At 36.7% G+C, this 12,350-nt stretch overlaps 1 protein-coding gene across 4 annotated transcripts in view; it reads left to right on the top strand.

Moving 5' to 3' along the window:
• MAPK9 (mitogen-activated protein kinase 9) overlaps window positions 1-12,350 on the top strand; it is a 58,221-nt gene that overhangs the window by 27,681 nt on the left and 18,190 nt on the right. For 3 of the 4 annotated variants that reach the window (XM_024116289.3, XM_028498039.2, XM_055080150.1), the window contains 3 exons: window positions 2,425-2,554; window positions 5,049-5,107; window positions 7,772-7,910. In XM_024116289.3, coding sequence (XP_023972057.1) covers window positions 2,425-2,554; window positions 5,049-5,107; window positions 7,772-7,910 — 328 coding nt within the window. The remainder of the gene's footprint in view (window positions 1-2,424; window positions 2,555-5,048; window positions 5,108-7,771; window positions 7,911-12,350) is intronic. The other variant, XM_055080140.1, reaches the window with a different exon arrangement.

The raw sequence follows: 12,350 nt of genomic DNA on the forward strand, positions 1-12,350 counted from the left end.
GTGAGTAAGAAGGTAAGAAGTACTAGTGACAGGCTCTAAAGACGTATATTTGTCTTCTCTTAATAAGAAAAAAAAAGTTTATTAGAAACTTGTGGTAGAAAAGTTAGAAAAAGTCATGATCTAAGAATAAAACAAATTTAAAGCGGCATGATGTTTGAGAACTTATGGAATGTTAGAAGAGAATCCATTTAACCTTAATGCTGGAAACAATCACATTCTCTTATGAGGGGCAAGGGTCGTGTGATCTTTAGAAATGAAGTGTAATCCTCGCTCTGAAATTAGTAATGTTTACATGTGTGCACATACATACATAACACTCTGTAAGTTGATTTTCAACTTTTAGACACATCCTAAGGAGGAAACAGAAGATTTAATTATAGAGATTGAAAGATGTGTTATTAAACTTGACCATTTAAGACAGAAATTGGAGGAAAAGAGATTAGAGAGCTGGAGGAAAAAGGAGATGAAGTGTAATATTCTCATTTTACATAGTGGGGAGCAAGAGGTTTCTTTGAAAGTTGATGCAACAAGTTTAGGCATGTTATTTAAAGTTACAAGGGTGACCAAGGGAAAAGTTAAAAATAACATGAGAACAAAAAACTAGGAGGAGTCAGGGGTTTCAACTAAGTGACTAAATCCTCAGTTTTCATAATGGGGAGTAAATAGCTAATTTCTGAAGTTGATAAATGAGGAAATAGTGATAAAAGTATATTCTTTGGAGCTGACATATTACTAAAAGAAAGCCAGGAAAAACTGAAGGTAGCTCCTCCTGGAGTTGGAACTAGGAATGGGGAAGCATGAGTCCGCTCAGATATTCAGAATTGGTCCATTTGGCTCCAATGAGGACAAAAACTTTTAGACCAAAAAAGGTGTGTCTGTTTTTAAATTCTCAAGACTGAGAAATATATATATATATATATATATGTACAAATCACATGTGTGTGTATTAATTAATGATTTGTTTCACAAATAGATTATTTTTAACATTTTATAATCCATATGAATATTACATTTGCATATGGGCATGTGATTTTAATTTATTTATTTTCTTTATTTTTTTTTGGCTGCATCAGGTCCTAGTTGTGGCACGCAGGGTCTTCATTGAGGCGTGCGGGATCTTTCCTTGTGGCATGCGGGCTTCTCTCTACTTGTGGCCCATAGGCTCCAGAGGGCGTGGGCTCTGCAGTTTGCGGCACATGAGCTCAGTAGTTGTGGCACACGGGCTTAGTTGCCCCACAGTATGTGGGATCTTAGTTCCCCAACCAGGGATCGAACCCAAGTCCCCTGAATTGGAAGGCGGATTCTTTACCACTGGACCACCAGGGAAGTCCCTGGGCATGTGATTTTACATCTGTGTATACATGAACACACAATGTAAACTGAATTAAAGAAAAAGTAATTCCAAAGTAACATGAAGCTTCTAATAATTCTTAAACAAATGCTACAGCAGACAGCCTTCAATTTAAAAAAGTTAAAATTGAATTAAGTTTGGGTGTTTTGGCAAAAAAAATTAATAGAAGTGAATAAGTGTAAACAGTGTTATAAACTGAATACAATAAATAAATTAGAAACAGTATTTTAAATGGTGCTTAGGTTCTCAGATGTTCTTTAGCATCTTTTAACCCCTGATGAGGAGCCAAAAGGTAACAGTGACAGCAATCATACTGTTAGTGCTAGCTTGAAACTAGTACAGAAGGTACTCAAGTTTTCCTGTCTATTTTCTGGAGGAAAATCGATCATAAATTTCAGCTGGGAACTTGAGATTCTGGAAACACAGCCCCTAGAAGATTTTATTTTTTACCATAGTAGTATGAGGAGGTATTTCTAGCAGAATTTTATGTATAGCAATTGCTTATGTTAGGGATTTTGTATCTTGGGGATTTACCATGAACTGAGATTTTGGCTTCTGTTTTCCTTTTAGATTCTTACATCTGGGAAAAACACAATCAATCAAAACTTAGATTTATTCTGTCCATCTCATGAGTTCAAACCATTTTCTCCACCGTGATACTCCAAAATATACTTATATTTCATTCAGTGATACCAGTGACTTTTTTTCAACTTATTGGCATATTTAAACTGAAGATTTTGTTTCCTGAGCAGTCTTACATGCTCTATATTAAATTACTTGGTTCTGAACATAATAATCTCAACTAATATAGTGAGACGTCCATGTGAAAAGGATTGCTGAATCCCATCCTAGCTTCAGCTGCCATGGTGGCACCTCTGCAGAGGAGTCCGTTCGTCCTGCACTCTTAGCCAACTCACCTTGCTCTTAATGTGCAGAAGTACCAGAGTGGAAGCAAGCAGATTTTTCCTTATTTGTTATTCATTTAAAAAGATAATACATTGAATGTACATTCTGCATTGCTGTATATTCCAAAATCATCCTAATGGGTTGCCTATTATATTTCTTAATTATAGTGCTGCTTTTGATACAGTTCTTGGGATAAATGTTGCAGTCAAGAAACTAAGCCGTCCTTTTCAGAATCAGACTCATGCAAAGAGAGCTTATCGTGAACTTGTCCTCTTAAAATGTGTCAATCATAAAAATGTAAGTTATGTCTATGTTTCCTCTAATACTTTAATGTTGTCAATGCTGTCATAATCATCTGGGTCTTTGGAGGCACAATGAGCTTAGACCTAGGGTAAACTAGTGATAAAAATACTATTTAAATGGTTATATTTTATTGACAGAAATTTTAATCAACATTGGGGATATTAAAGTCAGCAAGAGGCATCATGGTCCATAGGAATTTAGGTCACTCAACACAGATGGGAATGTCAATTAACCTTGTAACCATTTGGTTTTCACTGTGTGCCTGTGTATAAAATGGCAACAGTATTGACCTGGCAAATTGAGAAATATCTAAATACTTTTTAGAAAAACGTTGTTCTATAAGTAGCTTTTACATATTCACATTTATTTAAATAAATGTTATTAGATGATGTTATATTCAAGATAGTTGTACTTGGCATCTCTACAGAAATCAAAGCATTGTAAATTTTAAGGAAAAACAGTATATCTCTAGAAAATGAGGTTCTCAGGCCCATTTTATGTTCTACTACTGATGCCTGAGCATTATTTTGAACATGATTTTGATAACCTTGCCATGTTATAAAATTATAAAATGTTAAGTCTGGCAGGGGCTTTGGAGATCCTCTCCCATGTGACCTCTTCTTGTTACGGGGTGGGGGGGATAAGTATTTAAAAGTACACTCAACTCTATATGGCTCCTTTTGTTGTAACATTTATGCTGGATTTTTCTGGTGTAGGAACATTAAACACAAAACTAAGATAGGTTCAATCTTTTGAGTCTGTGCTTTGAGTTTGTTTTTAAATTCTCCAATGCATGCTTTATTTTACGGGTTTAAAAAAAAGTAAAAAAGTTTTTTTCTCAGGTTACAAAAAAATATGTTTATTATTTTTTTAAATTCAAACAGTATAAACAAGAAAGAAAAATCCTTGAATCCCACCACCCACAGGTCACTATCATTAACATTTTGGTGAGCATTCTTATGCATATATGTACACACATACATAAATAAGCTCAGTTATGTTATTATGCATCCTGCATTTTCCCTAGTGGAATGTGGCTAGATCTCATATACATTAATGAACATAGATATAAACCATTTCTTAAATGGCTACATAGTACAGATGCACAGTAATTCATTTAACCAATCACCTATTATCAGATATTTAGATTGTTTCCAGTTTTTTGCTATTATAAGCAGTGCTGCAGTGAACATCCTTATACATTGCATCTTTGCACACTTGTCCAGGTGAATTCCTTGGCCAAGATTGCTGGATCAAAGACTATGCACACTTTTGGTTTTAATAATATATACTGACAAATTAACCTCAAGGAAGACTGGCAATTTTACACTTTTATTGAGTATCTGAGTATGTCTTTTATTTCAAAATACTCCAGAGCTACATATTGTTGATTTTTTGTTTTACCTTACCAAACTGATAGATGACAAATGATACCTTATTTTTATTTGTGAGGTTGATTTTCTTTCCATATTTCTATTAGCCATTTATTTTTATTTCTTGAGAGTTTGTTTTTCATGGCCTTTGTCCATTTTTCTCTAGGACTGTTGGTTTCTTTCTTATGCATTTATAGAAGATCTTTGTATATTAAAGCTGTCAACCCTCACTTCTTTTCCATCTGACCTAATTTAGGTTGTTTTTGTCATACTGATTTTTGTTGTTGTTGTTTAACATAATCAAATCTCCTAGGTTTCCTGTCATGCTTAGAAAAGACTTTTCTACACCAGAATTGTATAAATGTTTATTCATATTTTAATGTTTCATGGTTCATGTTTTAGATTTAAATTTTTGTTCCATTTTGAGTTTATCTTGGTGTGAAGATTGAAGTATGAATCTAGTTTTTTTCCCCCTTGGCTAGCCAGCCACTCCAATCCTATATACTGAATAATTCATCTTTCCCTCAGTCATTTGAAATGATTGAGGACGTGTGTTTGATGCTCAAGCAGCAGAATTCATTGTTTAACCATTGGGGTGCCAGGACCAAGGCCTGTGGTGGGGTCAGTTCTTGAATCATCCTTACGTAAAGGTAATGTAAATAGGTAATGCTATGAGGTATTTCATCTTTATCATACCAAAAATATAAGCTTAGCCTTCACATTTCAAAACTTTTTAGAAATTTGGATATTGTATTTAAGTTTTCAGAGTTTAACATATTGCTTTATTTAGTGTTTTTCTACTTGTAATTGCTACTTTTTTATGTTCAGAGCTAGAAAGACATTATGTGTTAAAATTCTATAATAATAAGTTACTGGGGACACATAAAAGTGATTTGATTAAAAGTGCATATTATTTCCAAGGTGAGAATCCTAATCATTTAGCTTTTTTCAAATGCTGTGTAATAGAATGTTTTGGTAAAAGCAATAACAATAATAATAAATACAAAGCTCTGCTGTGATTTTTTTTCTAGTTTTAATACACTTTAATGTTAAACTTAATTTTTATAATCAAGTAGAGTCATTTGACATGCTGAGATATAATTTTCTCTTTTCAGATAATTAGTTTGTTAAATGTGTTTACACCACAAAAAACTCTAGAAGAATTTCAAGATGTGTAAGTATAATTTTTATTCAGTAATACACTGCTCATCAAAGACTGAAAATTTAGAAAAGAAAGTAACTGCTTTTTTTACTTAGGAAATATAGGTGAGAACACATTTTTAAATGATATCCTGGCTACTTTTCTCTGTGGAAGAGAAATATTAAGGAAAATGAATAATAATATTCAACTATTTGTGCCTAGATGGTTATCATTTCTACAACAGATAAAGGATGACTGAAAATAATTCTTCAGAGCAGGCAGTGCCATTAATGCCGCTGATTTCCTTTACTGAAATATAAAATATATATAGTCCCCTGAAAGCCAAGTTTGTAGGGTTTAGGTGTTTATAATTATTATTTGAAATGGGTAAGTCATTAAACTTACAAAATCTGAAATAGAATTATCTTAGTAATGATGAAATGAAATATTAATTTATTATTGAGATACAATGCACAACTTTATCATAAATTTATTCGTGTATTCATTCATTCATTCATTCAACAAATATTTGATTGCCAGGAATTCCCTGGCAATCCAGTGGTTAGGATGTCATGCTTTCAGCCCACAAGCCACACGGTGAGGCCAATAAAAAAACAAACAAATATTTGATTGCCAACTGTGTGCTAGGCACTTTCTTGAACTTGGCATACTTTAGTGACCAAAACAGCAAAAATCCCTTTCATTTTTTAAGAATTGCAGGTGGTCATATTTCTTCCTAGAGCTTGCAGGAAAGCCAAGGAAGATAGACAGTCAACATAACAAATAAGGAAATGATGTCGTTCATTAGGATGTGTGGCAAATGTTGTAGAAGAAATGGAGCTGGGTAAAAGGGGGATCAGAAGTGCTGGGTGTTAGGAGTCAGGTTGCAACTTTAAGTAGGGTAGTTAGGGAAGGACCTCACTGGATTGGTGACATTTGAAGAAAGCCTTCAAGGAAGTGAGGAGGTTAGACCTACAGATATTTGGGGGAAGGTAGTATCAAGATAAAAGGAACAGGCAGTGTAAAGGAGCAGAAGGGGGAGTGTGCCTGGTGTGTTCTAAGAACAGCGAGAGCCAGTGTGGCTGGATCAGAGGAAGCAGAGGAAAGTTGAAGAGGTGGGCTCAAAGAAGTGACAGGGCCAGACACTGCTGGGCCTCTAGGCCATTGTAAGGATTTTCCTTTACATGTCATTAAGACTTTCAGCAGGAAGAGTGAGCTTATCTCTGACTTATGTTTTAAAAGAATAACTTTGGTTTCTGGGTTGAGAACCCACTGTTAGGGGTAGGACACAGAAGACCAGTCAGGAGGCTATTGCAGCAATTCAGGTGAGAGATTATGATGGCTGCATTTAGACCAGAGGGGTGATAGTGATGGTAAAGGCAAGAAATAGGATGCTGACGCTGTTTTGAAGGTAGAACCCCAGTGTTTGCTACTAGAGAGGATGTGTGATATGAGAGAAAGAGGAGCTGAGAGCAACACTTGGAGTTTTGGCCTGAGCACCAGAAGGATAAAAGTGCCCTCAACTGAGATGTGGAAGGCTACAGGAAGAACAGATTGCGAGGTAGCGTAGAATCAGGAACTCAGTTTTAGTTCAAGATGTCTATTGGACACCAAAGCGGAACTGTGAAATAGGAAGTTAGATAAATGAGCCTGGAGTTCAGCAGGGGGGTCTGGGTTGAAGGTATTAATTTGGTATTTGTCAGTCTATAGATGGTATTTAAAGTCTTGAGACCAGAGACCAGAGATCACCAAGATTGTAAGTACAGTTAGAGAAAAGAAGACCAAGGACCAAGTGCTGGCACTTCAACAGTAAGAAGCTGGGGATAGGAGAAGGGCACAGTCAGCCAGGATTGTAGGACTGGCCATTGGATTTAGCAACACGGAAGGCCGACATGGAGCCTTGAGGACAGTTTCATAAAAGTGGTGGGGGCAAAAGCCTGATTAAAGTGGGATTAAGGGGCTTCCCTGGTGGCGCAGTGGTTGCGCGTCCGCCTGCCGATGCAGGGGAACCGGGTTCGCGCCCCGGTATGGGAGGATCCCACGTGCCGCGGAGCGGCTGGGCCCGTGAGCCATGGCCGCTGGGCCTGCGCGTCCGGAGCCTGTGCTTCGCAACGGGAGAGGCCACAACAGGGGAAGGCCCGCATACCACACACACACACACACAAAAAAAAAAAAAAAAAAAAAAAAAAAGTGGGATTAAGGAAAAATGGGAGAAAAAATTGGAGATGATAAGTATAGACACCTCTTTGGGGGGTTTTTCTTGCAGAGGGAGCAAAAATATAGGATGGTAGCTGGTGGGGGAAGTAAGGTCAAAAGTTTTCTTAAGATGAGAGCAATAACAGTATGGTTTCTATATTGGTAAGAATGATCCAATAGCAAAAATTTTTAAATATAGGAGAATTTGAATGTTTGAGATTCTATTTACTATTATATAAGAATTGTTTTGTATTTAACTTGAAAGGCATTTTGTTGTTAGTTGTTTTTATTTTTTGAAAACTTTTACAAACTTTCATTATACATTTGCTTCTTTTCAAGATACCTTATAATTGTTTAGGGAAAACAAGTTATCTTTTTACTTTAGCCAGTGCAGTGACTAGGTGGTAAGTTATTACTATTTCATAAAAATTCTAGTTTAATAACCATAAAGGAATTTTGGATAATTTTCATGTGTACATGGCTGATCATTTATTTCCTCAGGTATTTGGTTATGGAATTAATGGATGCTAACTTATGTCAGGTTATTCATATGGAGTTGGACCATGAAAGAATGTCCTACCTTCTTTACCAGATGCTCTGTGGTATTAAACATCTACATTCAGCTGGTATAATTCATAGAGTAAGTAGTGATACCATATTGTTTTGTTTTGTTTTTTAATCACAATCATTTCATTGTCATAATCTCCAGTTACAAAAGAACATATGTTTTAAAAATTTATCAATGTTGAAAATCCAAATAAACTATGGGATCATGTTACTCTTCCAAATATAGTTGAGTTTAGAAGACATTTGTGGAATGCCTGGTTTGCCTGGGCCCATGTGAGCCACCCTGGATGCAGGCATGAGCCAGCTGTTCAGACTAGTACTGCAGAAAAATACTTCTTTTTTTTTTTAAGTTTTTATTTGAAAGTAACTTAAAACTTAGAGAAAAATTGCAAGAATAGGACAAAGAACTTTACTCTTTACCCAGATTTACCTGGTGTTAATAGTTTTTCCATATTTGAAATCCCATTTTTAGTGAGCAAGGAATTTGGATTTGGGGTGGGGGAAAGTTAGAGGCCAAGTAGCATATGATACAGTTGCTTGAGAAGTCTTATGTGAATTATGCCCAAGTGTTCATTGCTTACATCGTAAGATTCTACCACTCCAGCATCCCAGCCATACTGGTGGGAGCTTTTGGAAAGGCTCCAGGCAGACCTCTTGACTAGGCCAAGGGTGGAATTTGAATGATGGTGTTGCCTGTCAGGGGGTACATATTTAAAAACCAGAGAGATATTCTCTAATCTGGGTTTTATGAGTTTTTGTTATTTTCTTCACTTGTACCGCTGTGTGAGCAGATTATGATAGAGTTGTGTTTTTTTGTTTGGTTTTTTGTTTTGTTTTTTTTTTTAGAAACTATAATGTTGAGTGAGACTAGAGGCAGAGATAATATAGTTTTATTGAAAACATTGTTAGCATTCCTTAATTATTACTATACTAATTTTGTTGACAGACTGTCTTTCAATATTATGTTTCAACAGCAAGAAGTTGTATTTTCTCTGAACTGAAATCTGTGGGGGCAAGAAGATAGTGAGACAAAAACAATGAAGGCTTTTCATACAAAAAAGAATAGAGAGATTTTTGATGGTATAGTAGTAGTAATTCTTCTGGATCTGTTGGGTGCCAGGAAAGGCTGTTTCCATTGCAGCCACTGAACAGAGGCCTAACACAGTAGCAGAGCCCACCAATCCAGAGAGGGCCAAACTCTTGCCCCTTGTGAGCATGAGGCCTGAGGCCTGAGTGAGGTCTGCAGCCTGAGGCCAGTCCTGGCCCTCCCAGTGCCTGTTGGGGGCCTGGCACAAAGATTCCTGACCAGTTTTCAGTCATTTAAAATACAGCCTTTGGTGCCGCCAAGTGTTCAGTTTAAATTATATAAATACTGTTGACGAATTTGCTTTAAAAATAGTAACACTAGTGTTTTTAATTAAAAATAAAGATTTCCCAGCATAACATTCTATTTCTCTTCCTAAAATATTCACAGACCTTTATATAAATTAAGGCACTCTTAATTTATCTTAAATACATTTATCTTAAATACATTTTGTATTAAAGAATAAGTTCCCAGATTATTAGGCTTCATTATGTTAGGCCTTATTAATTTTGTAAAAGGAAACAGTTTGTCTTGCTTGTATCTCCCCTCTTGGGCCCAGACATACATGGGGAAGCAATATCCTCCCGTTTTAGGGGGCCTTGTAAGAGCTGCAGCATGCACGTGCCTGTGTTAGGTGATGTTCCATCCCTGCGGTTTAGGCCCATGCCTGCGGACCAGAAGGTCCAAGGAAGTTTTGGTTTGCCCAGCATGATTCCGCCAACCACCTCTCCATCCCATTTACCTCCCCACTGGGTCTCCCTCCCCTTGTCTTATGCCCTCCTGTTCACACATTTGTGGGTCTGCCAGACTTTGTGTCTGCTGTGAAAGTACCACGTGGTCATTGTGGGAAAGGTAGATAAGGCACCTGTTTGCACACCCACCACCCCTCCAGGTCCCAAGAGGTGATGAACCACAGTTATCCCTTTAGCCTGTTAATGGTTTTCTGTGAACTTTTCCTGTTCTTTTTTCTGTATACTGTATCATAGACATAAATACACACATTTGGTTTTGCTTACTAAGATGGTTTCGTTCTAAACATAAAATTTAATTACTTGAAAAATAAAACACCTGTAATCCCACCAATTTTTACCTTGTATAATTCAAAAAATTGAATGGAAGTCCCCAGCCCTCCATTGTCACCTGGAGGAGGTCAGTGATGGCAGTTGGGTGTGTTTCCTTCCTAACTTTACACTGAAACATTTTCTTACTGATGCTAATACCAGCATATCTGTCTATACTTACGTCCTTTTTAACTTATATTTGTCAAAAACAGGATCATCTTGTACATATATTGTTATGCAACTTGCTGAATAAGTTGGTTGATCTGTTTTGTATTTTTATCAAGGATCAAATAGTTTTACAAATACTTACTAAAAAAGAGCCCCCACCTCCTCCCTCTTATTTCTCTCTCCCCAGAACAAATTCTTTCAGTTCTTTTAGCTGTTATTTTGGTGTTTATCTCCATATCTTGAAATAATATGATGAGATCTCTATTTGTTGATCTTTCTTCAGTTTGGGACATAAGGTACTGATTTAGCTCTTTTTCACCAATCATGCCCCTCACCTGCCACCTTTCCTGTCCCCCTGTCCTCCCAGTATAGTTACAATGTAATTGGTTTGGATCAGTGTCCCTAGTGTGTTTTACGTCATCATGACCCTAACGCTTTTCACAGCTAAGCCTATATTTACACCATGATTATATTTCTTTTCCTTTCAACTTTTTGTCCCTAGAGTTAACAACACTTGTCTTTTATTTGTTAGAGTTTTGGTCTTTGTTGTTTGTTTTAAGGAGGGAGCAGTTTTCCACATCCTTATTGCTAATTAAACCCTAAGGTTTCTGCCAGGTATCTAAGTCTTCTCTCACTGCATCCAAATGTCTTAGCTGTTCCATTACCTTGATTGTCTCCTGGCGCCTCAGCCCTGCTCGCATCTGGACTGGCTGCCCCATACCCGATGCAGAGACCTTATCCTGGACCTCGCTCCAGCATTTTCCTGGAGATTTCCTGCACCTCTCTCTGGAGTTGGAGCCCACTTCCTGATCCCCATCTCTCCTTTGTTTTGGTGGGACACATCCTCCAATAGCTTCCCCAGAAGTGGTGCATGGGAAGTAAAGTTTTTGAGGCCTCAGATATCTGAAACTCTTTATTCTGCCCTCTCACATGATTAATAATTCGGTTGGATATAAAATTCTTAGTTACAAATCAGTTCCCCTCTAAGGTGTAAATACAGTACCCTTTTGTAGTGTAGTGTTGTATGGCTTTTGAACTTTCTAATGCCATTCTTATTACTGATCCTTTGCAAGTGCCCTGGTTTGGGTTTTATCTCTGGAAACATTTTTTAAAGTTTATTTCTTGTATTCTGAAATGTTAGGATGATATGCCTTGATATGGAAATTTTTTTTGTTAATTGTGGTGGGCACTTGGTGGGCACTTCAGTCTGGAAGAACATGCCATAGAGTTCTGGAAAATTTTTATTATTTCTTTCAGAATGCCTTCTTGACTGTGTTCTTTATTCTGTCTTTCTCTGAAGTACCAGTTAGTTGGAGCTCTTTTTTATCTTTAAAAGTTCCTTTTTATAGCATTTTGTTCTTTTTTTTATTGGAGTATGGCTGATTTACAATATTGTGTTAGTTTCAGGTGTACAGCATAGTGATTCAGTATTTTTTCAGATTACATTCCATTGCAGGTTATTACAAGATAATGGGTGTAATTCCCTGTGCTATACAGTATTTCCCTGTTGCTTACCTACTTTATATATGGTAGTTTGTATCTATTAATCCCATACCCCTAATTTGTATCTGTTAATTTGTATCTGTTAATCCCACACCCCTCTTCCCTCTCCCTTTTGTAAACCACAAATTTGTTTTCTATATCTGTGAGTCTGTTTCTGTTTTGTATATATATTCATTTGTATCAGTTTTTAGATTCCAAGTGATATCATATACTATTTGTCTTTCTCTGACTTATTTCACTAAGCATAATATTCTCTAGGTCCATTCTTGTTGCTGCAAATGGCAGTATTTCATTCCTTCTTTTATGGCTGAGTAATATTCCATTGTGTGTGTATATACATATACACATACACATACCACATCTTCTTATTCAGTCGTCTGTTGATAGATGCTTGAGTTGCTTCCATGTCTTGGCTATTGTAAATAACATTTTGTTCTTCTTGCATGGAGGCACTATAATCTCTACAAGGCTAGAATTTCTTTGAAGTTTGTTTTCTGGGGTTTTTTTGTTTGTTTTTAAGCATGCTGTGTGGCATGCGGAATCTTAGTTCCCCAACCAGGGATCGAACCCGTACCCCCTGCATTGGGAGTCTTAACCACTGGACTGCCGGGGAAGTCCCTTTGAAGTTTTCTTATTGCTGCCTGCAGTGTTTTTCTTTCCCCTGAGGTTTTGTTTTGTTTTGTTTTGTTTTGTTTGT

This window comes from Physeter macrocephalus, chromosome 2, assembly GCF_002837175.3.
Source record: "Physeter macrocephalus isolate SW-GA chromosome 2, ASM283717v5, whole genome shotgun sequence".
Lineage (NCBI taxonomy): Eukaryota > Metazoa > Chordata > Mammalia > Artiodactyla > Physeteridae > Physeter > Physeter macrocephalus.